At 41.0% G+C, this 16,947-nt stretch overlaps 2 protein-coding genes across 3 annotated transcripts in view; both read left to right on the forward strand.

Annotated features, from left to right (window-relative positions):
* LOC112237546 (activin receptor type-2A) overlaps window positions 1–3,811 on the forward strand; it is a 47,028-nt gene extending 43,217 nt beyond the window's left edge. The window contains exon 11 of the mRNA XM_024406165.2: window positions 521–3,811. Within this exon, the coding sequence (XP_024261933.1) occupies window positions 521–715 (195 nt within the window). The 3' untranslated portion in view covers window positions 716–3,811. The remainder of the gene's footprint in view (window positions 1–520) is intronic.
* A 1,744-nt stretch (window positions 3,812–5,555) lies between these two features.
* The window catches only part of LOC112237555 (methyl-CpG-binding domain protein 5), a 58,608-nt gene continuing 47,216 nt past the window's right edge, over window positions 5,556–16,947 (forward strand). Inside the window, exon 1 of one of the 2 annotated variants that reach the window (XM_024406172.2) lies at window positions 5,556–6,006. The gene's annotated coding sequence lies outside the window, so the exon portion shown is untranslated. The remainder of the gene's footprint in view (window positions 6,007–16,947) is intronic. The other variant, XM_024406177.2, reaches the window with a different exon arrangement.

Genomic DNA, 16,947 nt, shown 5'->3' on the forward strand with positions numbered 1-16,947 from the left:
GTACAGAGAAGCTCTGCTGAGCAGAAAAAATAGCACAAATACTGAACAGCTTTTGACATTAACATTACAATGGGCTATTATAGCTCCATGTTAATTTCCCTGTATAAGCCTGTCTCTTCCTGCCATGGCCCAGGCCACTGCTTACCTCACCTGTTTATGTCTTGACTACGTTTAGCTAAGACGGTTTGTCTGAATCCCGCTTGTCTGCAGAGCATCCTAACTCGAGCCCAACGCAGACACTTATTGATCGGAGAATGTGGCCTGATTTCTCTCCCCCCCAGTCTAGAAGATAGCGGCCATTTCTGAAATGTCTGCTGAGTAGCCTCCTTCTCACAGTTTCTGCACTATTTGTGTCTCCTATCGAATCTGTGGATCTGTAACAGTAGATTAGTTAAGCTAATAGTGTCTGGTCTCTGTCTACCATGCTGACACACAGGCCTCGTTTGCTGTGTGTCATTGTGCCTTTGTGTTGCAGAGGGTAAACGTGTGTGTGCTAATGTGTGTGCTCTGTCCCTCCCAGGGTCTGACCATGCTGTGTGAGACAATCGAGGAATGCTGGGACCACGAGGCGGAGGCGCGCCTGTCGGCGGGGTGCGTAGAGGAGCGAGTGGTGCAGATGCAGCGCCTCAACAACGTCACTGCGCCCGAGGAGATTGTCACAGTTGTCACCATGGTTACCAACGTGGACTACCCCCCTAAAGAGTCCAGCCTATGACTAGGCGTATGAGTTAACACAGGACAGGAGAACAGACCCCACAGAGACTCACCTCCCTGAGCAGAGGGTCAAGACTCGTTCCACATCCGTCGCTGTGATTGTACCAAAGGTGGCGGCAAAAATCACTCAGTGGACCTAGGTTCATGGAGAACTATCCAGGTATGAATTGGTTCCTATTGCGTTTAGCTACAAGTGTGCCTAAAGACATCCTCACGCCTGGGTCATTTTAAAATGGGAGAGCGTGATGGGAAAACAAACTAGCAATCATCTAGATCCCACACTGGACGCAACTTGACAATGGACAAAGTCATTTTAAAGTTGACCTTTTGGCTGATATTACAATTTTTTTGTAAAAGAAAGGAAAACATACTTCCTGGACTGACTTCAGTTTTTTCTCTAAGAAAAGGAGGAACAGGAGAGAAGAAGAATCCCGACACAAACACAGTTAATTTAATTTCAGTATAAAAAAGGGCAACTTGGTTTTTAAACACATTTGCTCTTTTTGTTTCTATGAATGACTATTGTAATGCCAATAAGAAACAGCTTCTGAATGTCTGTGTATCGCTGCTGTACATATATCAACAGAGAGAGAGAAAATAGCGTAATCAAGGTTATTTATCCGGACCTGCCTCACAGCATTTCTATAAAAATAACCGTCAACCTCTTGAGTCTCTTAACAAGGTATACCTCAGTTTCACATCATACAAATGATGTTTTCCTTCATAACACTAAAACCACTACAGGACATCGACATTCAGATGACATGTTTGGTATTGAAGCTTTTTCAAATGATGGAGTATGCCAACAAAAATGGCCATTCACAAATCAGTGTTTTTGCCTTGTTAAGTCCTTAGTTTGTGTATTTTATATGTTGCCCCAGCTATTCAAATGTGACTGTAAGCGTTGTTGTTTTACCAACATTTTTAGACCGTTTAAACATGTTGAGAAGAAAATCCCTGAAAATATGAATACATTAGAGAAAAAATATTTTAAAAGCATTTCCCTTATTAGATTTGCAGTGTCCACAAAATATTTAAAACGCATGTTTTCCCCCCTTTTTTTCTATGTAAAAGTGTGTGACACTGGTGTCAGGTGTTCGAAACCCTCTATTGATTTTAAAATGAAATGTCTACAAACCGCTGTAACGGTATTGCTCTTTCTCCCTGCCCTGGTTGTAGTATTTTCTGTTTGTAGTCTGCTATTTCCATCATATTTCAATACGTCTCAGGAAGCACACATTACTCTATGACCCCGTCCTCTCTGCTTTTAGGCGCTGACCGATTCTCGTGCCATTATTTTGGAGACATCTTAGTCAAGGGGTACCTACATGAGGTCTTTACAGCTGGTGTGGTTTTCAGGTAGATGTCCATATAGAGGGGTTATTGAGATCATGTCAGGTGTTCTACATTACTAAAGTAGCCATCATGATCAAATCTATATGTGTTCCCCTTCAATCTTGTATTCCCCATCACTAACAGCATGTCCACCACTTTGGCTATGTGCTCCTTAGACAAGACATACAAATATTAAAATGGTCAATTGCAGCTTTCAGATTCTAACCCGGAATATGTCCTGTTAGTAGTCCTATTGTACTCAAAACATTGGTGACTCAATTATATGCTTCTCTCCATCAGACATATTTTGTTATAGCCTACCACATAACATTCAGGGATATAGTAACACTACGCTTTTACTCAGTTAACTGTATGCAATCAAAGTTGGTGCTGACAGTGGCTTCTTGCCATAACACCAACTTTCAATCTCTATGTAGCGTTTGTTTTTTAATCAATGAAATCAGCTGTTTTTTGTTTATTCTCTGACTATAAACCCGCACATCCTCTCTGGCAATAACTGTATGCCATCTCAATAGTACAATGATATGTAAGTTATGGATTTAAAGTGGTCATTGCATCTGTAGGACTAAGCCTGTAGCTCGGAGGGTTTATTATTCTCACACTCACTGACATCTATGCTACTCTTGCTATTCCTCTCTAACCTGAGCCACTGATTCAGGAGTGTAGATATGGGGAGCCAACAACAGAGCAATCTTCAAAAGCAAGGGAGACAGATTTGCAACTGCTGCCATTTTGGTATATACTTACTGTATTATCTGTAGCACTGATGCCAAGAAGGAAAGTCAAATCCAATCTTTATGTTTCCATATTTTACATACTTAAAAAAAAAAACACTGCTGCTGTGCAAATGCTCCATCTCACTAAACAGATGCTCTCCCTCTGGCCTCAGATGGTTTCTAGGTTTATTTTATGTAAAACATATTTTAAAAATAGTACATTACTTGTTTCTATGACACCATTATGTTTCTATGGAGGCACACATTACATTTAGCCTACATTATACCCCCTTAAAAGCCAAACCCCTCTGACATTAGTAGATGACTGGATGGAAAATGCACAGTATGTACATATGAATGTTGTTTTAGATTGTGATTTCAGCATGATGTTGTTTTATATGTTCTCAAGGCAAAAAATGAATAAAAAATCCTTTCTATTGTTAATAATATTCACCCAAAATATTTTTGTTGTTTATTTTATATGTAATTGTATTTTACAATGGTTTTATTAATTTATGTCAAGGCCCAGACAATGCTAACTTCTCTTTCAGAAGAAGTATTGTTATTATATATCTTTATGCTAGTAAAGACTCCCTGGATTGGCTCATAATTTACCTCAGAAAAACATCCTAGCTGTCACTCAACGTTCCCACAATATTGATCAGTGTTGAAGGCGAGTTGTATGGTGCAACCTTAGACTTGTATAATTAACAATGTTGTGGGAATATGACCTGAGATTTGATCAGCTATGGCGTTTTTATTTTCTATGTTACGGTGACATTACTTTGTCATCACACAATAGAAATTGTGTCACTGTTAACTGAGGTTTGTGTTATCTACCGATATTCTCACCATAAGCATAAATGGCCATCTTACAATCAAAATAAACATGCCATCTTTTCCTTTGTTTTGCAAGTATTTAACAAACAGTTTCAGGGCTTGGTTGGAAGTGATTGTTAAATATTGTACAGAATAAATTGTATGCTATTTCTCCCACTAAAATAAAGTATAGTGACTGCTCTGAACAATGTGTACTGTCTGTTTTTGAGGTTCTGAGTATGAAAACACAGGTGCACTTACTCCCGAGTGGCGCAGCTGTCTAAGGCACTGCATCTCAGTGCTAGAGGCGTCACTACAGACCCTGGTTCGATTCCAGGCTGTATCACAACCGGCCGTCATTGGGAGTCCCATAGGGTGGCGCACAATTGGCCCAGCGTCGTCCGGGTTAGGTTTGGCCAGGGTAGGCCGTCATTGTAAATAATAATGTGTTCTTAACTGGCTTACCTAGTTAAACAAAGGTTAAATTAAAAAAAATATATATACATTTTTTGTTGTTGTTGTAATATTCCTAGGCAGACAGGTTTCCTCCCACAATGTTAAAACTTCTTCAGGATCGGTGGGTCCCCTGTGAGACGGTTGAGTTAACGTAGGCTAACGCGTTTAGCATGAGGTTGTAAGTAACAAGACAATTTCCCAGGACATAGACATATCTGATATTGGCAGAAAGCTTACATTCTTGTTAATCTAACTGCACTGTCAAATTTACAGTAGCTATTACAGTGAAATAATACCATGCTATTGTTTGAGGAGAGTGCAGTTTTGAACATGAAAAGCTATTAATTTACAAATTAGTCACATTTAGGCAGTCTTGATACAAAATTTAGAACAGAAATACAATGGTTCATCGGATCAGTCTAAAACTTTGTGCATACACTGCTGCCATCTAGTGGCCAAAATCGAAATTGCACCTGGGCTGAAATAATACATTATGACCTTTCTTTGCATTTCAAAATGATGGTACAAAAAAAGACATACTTTTTTTCCCCTTTGTATTATCTTTTACCAGATCTAATGTGTTATATTCTCCTACATTCCTTTCACATTTCCACGAACTTCAGTGTTTCCTTTCAAATTGTACCAAGAATATGCTTGCAAATTGTACCAGTATATCCTTGCTTTTCAGGGCCTGAGCTACAGGCAGTTAGATTTGGGTATGTCATTTTAGGTGAAAATTGGAAAAAAGGGGCGGATCCTTAAGAGTTAACAATGTTAGTCTGGGATTTCAGAGACCACACTGTCCTGGGAGCATTGAAGAAGAGGCAGCAACATTCATCCAATGTTTACCCACCACCTGTGTAAACCCATTAATGTGCATATGGCTGTGAATGAATGTTACAACTGTGCTGCTGATTTAGGATAGATTGTGAGAATAGGATGATTCGTGCAGTCTCTCATCTACCAAGCTGGCAGAATTTCTGATGCAGTGCTTAAGTACAGTATGAATATGGTTTGGTAGATCTCAGCACCCTAGGGAGCTGGAGAGCTCCATCTGATCACTAGATGGCAGCAAAGCCCATTGCATCTCAGATTCCCTTTGTCACATCTTGGGCTGCATGAACATGAATTGAACATTCTGGGCCTGACACACTAAATATGTACGCACATTATAATTTACACTACCTATAGAAAATACAATAAGGCCATACATTGTGATAGAACGTTGTGGAGAAAATATTTAAAACGAAATGCATTCAATGGATGCATTATGAACAGCTGTCTGGCAGTGATGTACTATAAGTACAAAATAATCACAATTCATTCAATAATCAGAATATGCCTCCATTATGGAATGCATGCACCATAATACTTTCGAAGATACAAGAATGTTTCAACATGTCTCCTGCTAAATAACTACATTTAAACTTCAATGGCATATGGTCGTCCCAAGGATCCCAGATAGCACAGACCCTTTCTCTAAACCTTGCTTGCATACCATTTACATTGTGTTGCATGGTGGGACACCTTTTTTTCCAGGCTCCAGCTGTGGCGCATGCGCGATTTATCTCTCCCATATTTCTATTCCCAACAAGCTCGATAGAAATCGAGCAGTGGCACTTGTACGTGGGAGCGCATTAATCTTGATTTTCAAAGGAATAGCTAACCTGAACCTAGACTTATTTCAACATTTCTCAACACATAATCCTTAAAAGCTAAATGTGGACTATTTAAATGCAAGGCATGGTATTTGGGATATGCTAAAACCTTATTTCTGACTCCTGCCTCTCAGCAACAGACCTCTGCCTGGTCTCTGGCTGTCTTAATTTTGGCCCTGGCTCGACTCGACTGACATTTCTGCAAAGGGCTTCGGTTCATGGTGTTATTTTTACTAAATTCTCGGGTTGCTGGGTGTCGTTTTTGTCATCTGAAAAAGGTAACTAAGGTAAGAGTGTAATATTAGTTTACAAATGTAAGATATATATTTTTGCAAACTCTACTGTAGCTGGTTAGCTAGCTAAATGGCTAGCTAAGTTAGCGACTAGTAGCACAACAAAGATGTGGGGGAAAAAAACATGTATTCTGTCATGCAAGGACTACTGTTGAAGTTGTAGCTATCTTCACTAAGCGTGTTCTTGGCTGTGAAATTGTTCGTGCTGTGTTTATGTTATGTCATCGTCAATAACAGGGTAGTAAGCGTAGCCAGCAAGTAGCAAGCTCCCTAAGTAAAGGCAGCTAGGTAACTAACATTAGCTAGTAGCCCAGTATGTACTCTTAAAGAGCCTACCGTTACTCCTTATTGAAAAGGTCCAAGGACCTTGTTATTTTCAGAGGTAAACAGCCAAGTACTCCATCTAAACCTGTATCTATTCGCAATTGCGATATGATTTTAGAAACATAAAGCCCTTTACTTTCTTATCAAAAATAATTTTACAAATGAAAAACAAAAATACACTTACTGTCACCAGTGGAGGCTGCTGGAACGGCGCATCAACACATGGAAACCATGTGTTTGATGTATTTGATTCCAATATTCCTATCCAGTCATTACCACGAGCCCGTCCTCCCCAATAAAGGTGCCACCAACTTCCTGTGCTTGGACATTGTTTCATCTGGCTTTATCACAGTTGCAGCCGATATTATTTTTCAGTGACGAAGTTTCTGGAGCATGCTAGATAGCAAGGTAATTAACACAGGTGGTCCCTTGGTCTTCGGTCTGTCTTCTGTAAAGTTCTGTAACATGGAGATGGGGCCATGTGGGAACACTACCACTATAAATGATGTGTCAATTTTAACGTTTATTTTATCGCTGATACTATCAAAACCGTATCGCAAGCCATGCGTGTTAATGTTCAGATGGAGCGTCTGGATTTAACAAAACTCACACACACTTATGCTGTATTGTACTGTGGTTTCAGAGGAGTGTGGCACAGTAATAATTTACTTGACTTTAATATAATTGTTTTTTGCCCTAAATCCTAATCCTGGATAGTGATGACGATCTGTAACCGTTTGGGTTTTGTACTGTTCGATTTTTAAACCAGATGAGTTTTCAAATGTAAGCAGTTGCCCAATATCATGGTGGGCATGCATGATGTTGGAATATAAAGCATGGAGAAGGATAAATTGTCAGCAGGATTATAGTAAAATCAGTTTGGAAATTAATGTTTGCGTTTCAAATGCTAAATGTTCAGTGAATGTGAATATATTTAGGTGGTTTAAATGATTAGCCTAACTTTGTAACTAACCTTGTAAAAGTTGACGGTGGCAAGTTCTTGCCAATCCATTATTCTGCTACTAAGTATGAGTGTGAGACATGTTTTCCATAATGTGCCCATTTTATGCATATATTTTCGAACAAAGAACACATCACATTTAGTGTTTCACCATTTATTGAGAACGGAGACATAGCAAACATGTATCAGGCAGTATTTTAAGTATCTAAGTATAGTGTAACCTACCAATCTGTGTACACTGAACAAAAATATAAACGCAACATGCAACAATTTCAAAAATCTGTCAATTGAAATAAATTCATAAGGCCCTAATCTATGGATGTCACATGACTGGGCAGGGGTGCAGCCATGGTTGGGCCTTGTAGGGCATAGGCCAGGCCCAGCTAATGAGAATAGCCCCCACCCTCCCGCAGGTGAAGAAGCCGGATATGGAGGTCCTGGGCTGGGTTGTTTGGCCAGTTGGATGTACTGCCAAATTAACATTCAATTCTCAGGCAACTGCTCTGGTAGACATTACTGCAGTCAGCATGCACTCTCCCTCAAAATTTGAGACATCTGTGGTGATGTGTTGTGTGACAAAACTGCACATTTTAAAGTGGCCTTTTATTGTCCCCAGCACAAGGTGCACCTGTGTAATGATCATGCTGTTTAATCAGCTTCTTGATATGCCACACCTGTCAGGTGAATGGATTATTTTGGCAGAGGAGAAATGATCACTAACAGTGACGTAAACAAATTTGTGCAAAATATTTGAGAGAAATAAGCTTTGTGTATGGAACATTTCAGGGATTTTTGATTTCAGCTCATGAAACATGGGACCAAGACTTTACATGTTGAATTTTGTATAGGGTTCCACATTTTGGGAAATATTCAGAGGTGGGAATTAACGGGAATATATGGGAATTAATGGAAATTAATATTAATTCCATTTAAATGTAGATGTTTTTTTGCATTGGATATATTTATCATATGTGGATAGAAACATAAACCTTTTACCTTGTCATAAGTAGACATACACTACCGTTCAAAAGTTTGGGGTCACTTAGCCTTTTACAATTATAAACTTAGATTAGCTAACACAACGTTCCATTGGAACACAGGAGTAATGGTTGCTGATAATGGGCCTCAGTATGCCTATGTAGATATATCATTAAAAATCAGCCGTTTCCAGCTACAATAGTCATTTACAACATTAACAATGTCCACACTATTTCTGATCAATTTGATATTTGAAATGGACCAAAAAAATGCCTTTCTTTCAGAAACAAGGACATTTCTAATTGATCATTAGAAAACCCTTTTGCTATTATGTTAGCACAGCTGAAAATTTGTTTTGCTGTTTAAAGTAGCAATACAACTGGCCATCTTTAGACTCGTTAAGTATCTAGAGCATCAGCATTGGTGGGTTCGATTACAGGCTCAACATGGCCAGAAACAAAGCACTTTCTTCTGAAACTCGTCAGTCTATTCTTGTTCTGATAAATGAAGGCTATTCCATGCGAGAAATTGCCAAGAAACTGAAGGCCTCGTACAATGCTGTGTACTACTCCCTTCACAGAACAGCGCAAACTGGCGCTAACCAGAATAGAAAGAGGAGTGGGAGGCCCCGGTGCACTACTGAGCAAAAGGCCAAGTACATTAGTGTCGAGTTTGAGAAACCGACGCCTCACAAGTCCTCAGCTGGCAGCTTCATTAAATAATACCCGCAAAACACCAGTCTCAACCTCAACAAGGAAGAGGCGACTCCGGGATGCTGGCCTTCTAGGCAGAGTTGCAAAGAAAAAGCCATATCTCAGACTGGCCAATAAAAAGAAAGATTAAGATGGGCAAAAGAACAGACACTGGACAGAGGAACTCTGCCTAGAAGGCCAGCATCCCGGAGTCGCCTCTTCACTGTTGACGTTGACACTTGTTTTGCAGGTACTATTTAATGAAGCTGCCAGTTGAGGACTTGTGAGGTGTCCGTTTCTCAAACTAGACACTAATGTACTTGTCCTCTTGCTCAGTTGTGCATCGAGGCCTCCCGCCTCTGTACGCCTATGTAGATGTTCCACAAAAAAATCTGCCATTTCCAGCTACAGTAGTCATTTACAACATTGACAATGGCTACACTGTATTTCTGATCAATTTGATGTTGTTTTAATGGACAAAAAATGTGATTTTCTTTCAAAAACAAGGGAATTTCTAAGTGACCCCAAACTTTTGAATGATAGTGTAATTGCAAATGATTAAATCCTTCCAATAGAAATAATAAAAAACAATTTAGTTACGAATTGAACTTTAATTAAATGAGTTGACTCTTCACATTATTGTATGATCCCCAATGATTTATCGCATCTCCCCAAAACGTTTTCAACATACTAGAGTATCAGTATTTAGAGTATCTAAATGATACTCTAGAAACGAAAGCTTTGGTTGTCTTCCTCTCAGGCTTCCATGTCTTCTCCCTGGACCTCCTCAATGTCCACCTCTTGAACAACAGACTCTGAGGCATCATCTTTACTGTCACTTTCCAACCTTGTTGTCAGGATCAAAAAGCCTCAAATATGCCCGGATGGCCATCAATCTTTCAACCCTTGTATTGGTCAGTCTGTTGCGTGCTTTGGTGTGTGTGTTCCCAAACAAGGACCAGAGGCGGCTGATGTTGGTGGGATTTGGAGGATGATGGAGGCAACAGGGGAAAGAGCCTCAGATCCACAAAGTCCCTTCCACCAGGTGGCTGAGATATGTTGGCACGACTGCATCTCCATCCCAAAGCCCTTGCTTGGAATTGTACTTCGTCAGACTGCCAAGAACCTTGCCCTCATCCAGACCAAGGTGGCGAGACACAGTAGTGATGACACCATAGGGCTTGTTGACAGGATGCTCTTGCCAGCATACCTGGGGTCCAACATGTAACGCTGCGGCGTGTATGGGCTTCAGGCAGAAGTCTTCACGCTTTTTGATGTATTTCAGAACTCCAGTTTCCCCCTGCTTGGAGCAACAGTGAGGTGGGCAGAGCAGTATGTATTTCATCTCCTACATCTGCAAGCAGACTCTGAACATCAGATAGGATGGCATTGTCTCCCTCAATCCGTGCAATGGCTACTGCTATAGGTTTCAGGCTGCTTTACCACTCTTTCCCAAAATACATCATCCAGGAGGATCCTCTTGATGGGGCTGTCCATATCGGCAGACTGTGATATGGCCATTTCTTGGAGAGACTCCTTCCCCTCCAGGAGATTGTCAAACATGATGACAACGCCACCCCATTGGGTGTTGCTGGGCAGCTTCAATTTGGTGCTCTTATTCTTCTCACTTTGCTTGGTGAGTTACATTGCTGCTGTAACTTGATGACCCTTCTCATACCTAACCATTTCATTGGCTCTCTTGTAGTGTATCCATTGTTTTCAGTGCCATGATGTCCTTGAGGAGCAGATTCAATGCATGAGCAGTACAGCCAATGGGTGTGATGTGATGGTAGGACTCCTCCACTTCAGACCATGCAGCCATCATGTTCGCAGCATTATCTGTCACCAGTGCAAATACTTTCTGTGGTCCAAGGTCATTGATGACTGCCTTCAGCTCATCTGCAATGTAGAGACCAGTGTGTCTGTTGTCCCTTGTGTATGTGCTCTTGTAGAATACTGGTTGAGGGGTGGAGATGATGTAGTTAATTATTCCTTGCCCACGAACATTCGACCATCCATCAGAGATGATTGCAATACAGTCTGCTTTCTTTGATTTTTCTGAACTCTGCATCCATAAATGAGTAGATGAAGCATGTCTGATTGGAGGGGTGTATGCTGGGTGAGAAACATTCAGAAATCTCTTCCAATATACATTTCCTGAGAGCATCAGAGGTTAACCAGTTGCATACACAGCTCGAGCAAGACATTCATCAGCATTTCTCTGACTACGTTCCTCCATTGAGTCAAAAAACCTTTTGATTCCAGGAGGACCATGAGCTGTTGCCATCGATAAGGTATCTGATTCATAATTTTCACCTCGATAAAAGTCCCTCTACCTCAACAAATACAATTCCATGTACAGATAAATAGTTCATCTCTTTGGGGTAGGTGGGACGCTAGAGTCCCACTGGCCAACATCCGGTGAAATTGCAGAGCGCAAAATTCGTAATATTAAACATTTATGAAAATTTTAGTTTTATACATCAGTTAAAAGCTTAACTTGGGGCCTCCCGGGTGGCGCAGTGGTCTAGGGCACTGTATCACAGCGCTAGCTGTGCCATCAGAGACTCTGGGTTCGCGTCCAGGCTCTGTCGCAGCCGGCCGCAACCGGGAGGTCCGTCGTCTGGTTTAGGGAGGGTTTGGCTGGTAGGGATATCCTTGTCTCATCGCGCACCAGCGATTCCTGTGGCGCACGGCCCGGTCGCCAGGTGCACAGTGTTTCCTCCGACACATTGGTGTGGCTGGCTTCTGGGTTGGATGCGCGCTGTGTTAAGAAGCGGCTTGGTTAAGTGCGGCTTGGTTGGGTTGTGTTTCGGAGGATGGGAGAGTACGGGAGTTGTAGCGATGAGACAAGATAGTAATTACAACGAAATTGGGGGAAAAAGGGGGTAAAATCAGAAAACGAAAAAGAAAAAAACGCTTAACGTTTTGTCAGATTTCAAAAAGGCTTTATGGCGAAAGCATACCATTCTGGCGAAAGCATACGATTAACTGAGGACAGCGCCCCGCATACAAAAGCATTAAAAACATTTTCCAAGCAAGCAGAGGCGTCATGAAAGTCAGAAATAGCAATAAAATAAATCACTTACCTTTGTGCAATCCAAAGGGTCCCAGCTACATCACAAATGGTTGTTTTGTTCGATAAAGTCCTTTTTATCCCAAAAAATCAGTTTATTTGGCGAGCTTGACTCAGTAATCCACGTTCAAAATGCATACAAATGAATCCCAAAGGTTACCAATAAACATTTCTAATCAATACTCAGGTACCCTACTATGTAAATAAAAGAACATTTAAGACGGAGAATAGTATGTTCAATACCGGAGATAAATAATGAAGTGCGCGCCCTCATCCATGCGCGCCACAACACTACAACCAAAATCGGAGCCACTTTGAAAAAAATTCAAATTCTAGCTAATAAAAATAAAAAAACAAGCCTGAAACTCTTTCTAAAGACTACTGGAAGTCATAGGAACTGCAATCTGGGAGGTATTCCATTGATTTCCCCATAGACAGGTATTTTAAATGGTGTCACCTCCCAAAAAAAATCTGGATTGTTTCTCTTCGGGTTTTCGTTTGTTATATCAGTTCTGTTATACTCAGACATTATTTTAACAGTTTGGGAAACTTTTTAGAGTGTTTTCTATCCAATACTACTAATTATATGCATATCCTAGCTTCTGGGCCTGAGTAGCAGGCAGTTTACTTTGGGCACCTCATTCATCCAAATTTCCGAATACTGTCCCCTACCCCAAAGAAGTTAAGCGGTTAGGTTAAACAACTCCTTTTGTAAGATAAATGTTTTAAAATTAAACATGTATGGAAACAAACAAATTAACATTCCTCAGTTAGCAGGCTCAAGCAAGCTAAAACCCATGTGGTAGCAAAAAACGAACTAGCAGAAATTGTTAACAAGTTAGAAATGATTTCAACACACTTTGCTGTAGGCTACCATTAACCAGTTAACAACAAATCTTGTATGTAACATAAAATATATTCGCCCCACCCAGTATTGTAATCAAAAATTTACCAGAAAGCATGTAGTCCTTGGCTCAGACTGTGTTGAAGTGTGGGCTCAATAGCATCTCATTAGTGTGCAAGATTTTGAGAATCAGTTGTACATGTGATGGAAGAGTGCACTGCACATGTGATGGAAGAATGCACTGTGCAAGTAAGGGTTGCAATTCCATTGAATTCGGGATAGTTTAACCAAAATATGCCACAAGACCTAGAATTGCCTTGTGTATCCCACAAAATAGGTTAACTGTTATACGCTAACTTTTTTTGGATGAATTTAAGCAAAATTCCCAGGCTTAACTTCCCATAGAAAATGTCAGAAAAAAATCTGGACATTTCCCGGAAAGTTTCCCACCATTTGCAACTCTATCAGTGTATATAGAGCAGCATTTCCTAAACTCGATCTTTGGGTTTAGCCTGAGCCTCTAATGGAGACTGTAGAACTGTCATCAACGCATGCTTCAGTATCCCCCCCTCTCTTATGGAGCATTACTGTTCCCAGGCCACATAGGTGTATCAAAAGGATCCCACCCTGGTCACCAGTGTAGCCCATGGATGTAGAGTGAGAGAAGTGCCTTAGCATAAGGCAATTTTAAGATCATGTGGTCCAGAGATGAGAACTCTGCTATCTACGGCAAAAGCCTGTACTCTTGACAGGGACAATAGAATTCATCACAGCATGTTACAATAGTAAATATAATTTGTCACCTCAACCTTATTCTCTATAGAATTTAGTCTTTGATATGCTCTAACAAGCATTGTTTGCATGGTCAACTTACACACAGTTCTGACACAAACATTTACCCCTCCAGACATGCCACTAGTGGTCTTTTCACAATCCCCAAATCAAGAACAAATTCAAGAAAGCATACAGTATTTTATATAGAGCCATTATTGCATGGAACTCCCTTCTATCTCATATTGCTCAAATGAACATGAAATGAAAATGATGAAGCAACACTTCACAGCACAACGCCTCTCCCCTAATTTACCTAGATATTTTGTGTGTGTGTATTTATATGGAGGCTATGCGTGCAATTTTTAAATATATGATCTTAAGCAGTTCTTGTCTATTATTATGCAATGTTTCGTGTGGACCCCAGGAAGAGTAGCTGTTGCTTTCGAAAACAGATATTCTAATATAATACCAAGCATGTATATCAGTAGTTGGTGGTCTTCAACTCTTAAAAATTCACTAGACTGTGTAAGACAGGCTGTGTCACAACCGGCCGTGATTGGGAATCCCATAGGAAGGCGCACAAATTGGCCCAGCATCGTCTGGGTTTGGCCGGTGTAGGCCGTCATTGTAAATAAGAATTTGTTCTTAACTGACTTGCCTAGTTAAATAAATACAATGAAACTAAAAAAGACAACCCAGAAAAAAAAGACAACAGGCAAATGCATCTCAATGTCTAATAGTGACATTAGGGCTAGTTCAAACTGCAGTAGGATGGTTCTCCTCACAGGTGAGTGAATCAGCTAAGCCAATGCTTGGTGAATAGCAATTGGTTGATCTCTGGGAGCAGGACACAGGAGAGGAGAGCTGAATAGATCATGGGAGACAAAAGTGAGAGAAGAATAAATCAAAGAAATCATCACTGCAAAGGGTTGTAGTTGATGAGCTTGAAATGAACATCCTGACAGACTAAGAAATTACAACAGCTAGGATAAGGATAGAGGCAGGGTGCTCTGCATCCTACTTTGAGTTGGCTACAGATTGTACGCCAGATAATGTGATATAACCAAATATTTTTGGTATCATTACTGATTTTACAAGTTTACCTATATAAAAGCAGCCATAGATTCGTCAACTAACCTGTTATTGGCGATACTCTCTTCGTTCTCGATTCTGGAAAACAATTATCTTATCGACTGCCTTCAGAATGTATTTATACCCATAGACTTATTCCCCATTTTGAAGTTACAGCCTGAATTCAAATGGTTAGATTAAATGGGGGTTTTTCTCAACCATTCACACTCAATACCCCATAATGACAAAGTGAAAACATGTTTTTAGAAACTTTAGCAAATATATTGAAAATTAAATGCAGTTATAACTAATTTAAATAAGTTTTCACACCCCTGGCAGCGATTACAGCTTTGAGTGGTCTTGGGTATGTCTGTATCAACTTTGCACATCTGGATTTGGCCATTTTCTCCCATTCTTCGTTACAGTTTTTCTCAACCTGTATTAAAGGGTAACTTTCAACCCCAATTTCAGCCTTTGCCCAACTCCTTCAAATTTTCTGAAAAAATGTCTTCAAGGGGGGGGGGGTTGCTCATAAATATTAATTTTGGGGGTGGGTAAACATATATTTGTACCTCATCCCAACACTTTCTCACTAAACAATACTTACCTCTGGCATGCTCATGCTCTGATAATACAATTATGTGCCTCTCGAGCAAATATTGCTCTGGAGAGTTTGCTTACAGTGGTATGGCACCAAGTTCCTGACATCTATCGCCACTCGTGGTGTAAGTTTGAATCCTCCATGGGACACAAAAATCATTGAAATGGGCCGCTAGGGGCACCATGTGCAACTGACGTGTTTTCCGTTTGCTCCCGCAGTATTCTTAAAGTTTATGGGAATTTTGCAGCAAAATCATATTTATTTTCAAATATCAATGTTTGATGATCCTTTTACGTAATACTCAAGACTACTTTGCTTTCAAATGTCAGCATGTCGACGAAACACGAGGCAAAAAACACGACTTTGAGAGAACCTGGCCTACAAGACCCATTTTTACCACCGCCCTTTCCTGAGTCTAAGGGCCCAGATACTCGCACTTTACCCGGGGGTGCGGCTTTGCCTGGTGGCGCTGAAATTAACATTCTCGAGGCCATCAAGCTACTATGCTCGGAGATAGTTGAATGAAAATGGAGGTAGTTGCTACGATTGAGGCCTGGATACAAGAGGTTTCTCATACTTTAAAAGCAGATTTAACTATCCTGCGGAACGAGACGGTGCCAGCTATCACATCACTCAAAACAACAACAGAGTTTCACACCATGACAATTGCAGCACTGGAGACCTCCGCTACCAGTGTCTCCGACCTGACTACCATAAAATGGTAGGCTGCGGATCTGAAAAATGTATAGGAGAGCCGTGTAAGCTTAGAGGGATTTTCTCGCCGCAATAACCTGAGACTGGTATCGGTCCCAGAGTAAGCGGAAATGCCTCGCGCCACGGATATAATCTCTGGGCAGCTACTGAAGGATGTTCTTGCCATGGGTGAGAGGCCCAGTGACATCATTCTTCGAGTGCACTTTTTCCATGAGAAGGAGATTCTCCAAGGAGCCCGCAATAGCACTCTGAGCTTTCAAGGACAGAGCTTCTCTATCTACCAGGACTACTCCCCCACTGTGTCCAGGCAGCACGCAGCTTTCGGACAGACCAAACGTCTATTACGGGACCATCCAGGAGTGAAGTAGGGACCGCTATTCCCGGCCCGTCTATGGCTTTCTCATGATGGAAAAGACTACACCTGTGATTCTCCGGAAGAGGCTATGGGTCCCATTCAACTCCACATCAAGAAGTCAAATCAAATGTATTTATGTAGCCCTTCGTACATCAGCTGATATCTTAAAGTGCTGTACAGAAATCCAGTCTAAAACCCCAAACAGCAAGCAATGCAGGTGTAGAAGCACGGTGGCTAGGAAAAAAACTCCCTAAAAAGGCCAAAACCTAGGAAGAAACCTAGAGAGGAACCAGGCTATGAGGGGTGGCCAGTCCTCTTCTGGCTGTGCCGAGGGGAGATTATAACAGAACATGGCCAAGATGTTCAAATGTTCATAAATGACCAGCATGGTCTAATAATAATAATAATAATAATCACAGGCAGAACAGTTGAAACTGGAGCAGCAGCACGTCCAGGTGGACTGGGGACAGCAAGGAGTCATCATGCCAGGTAGTCCTGAGGCATGGTCCTAGGGCTCAGGTCCCCCGAGAGAAAGAGAGAATTAG

The sequence above is a fragment of the Oncorhynchus tshawytscha genome, linkage group LG03 (genome assembly GCF_018296145.1).
Source record: "Oncorhynchus tshawytscha isolate Ot180627B linkage group LG03, Otsh_v2.0, whole genome shotgun sequence".
Lineage (NCBI taxonomy): Eukaryota > Metazoa > Chordata > Actinopteri > Salmoniformes > Salmonidae > Oncorhynchus > Oncorhynchus tshawytscha.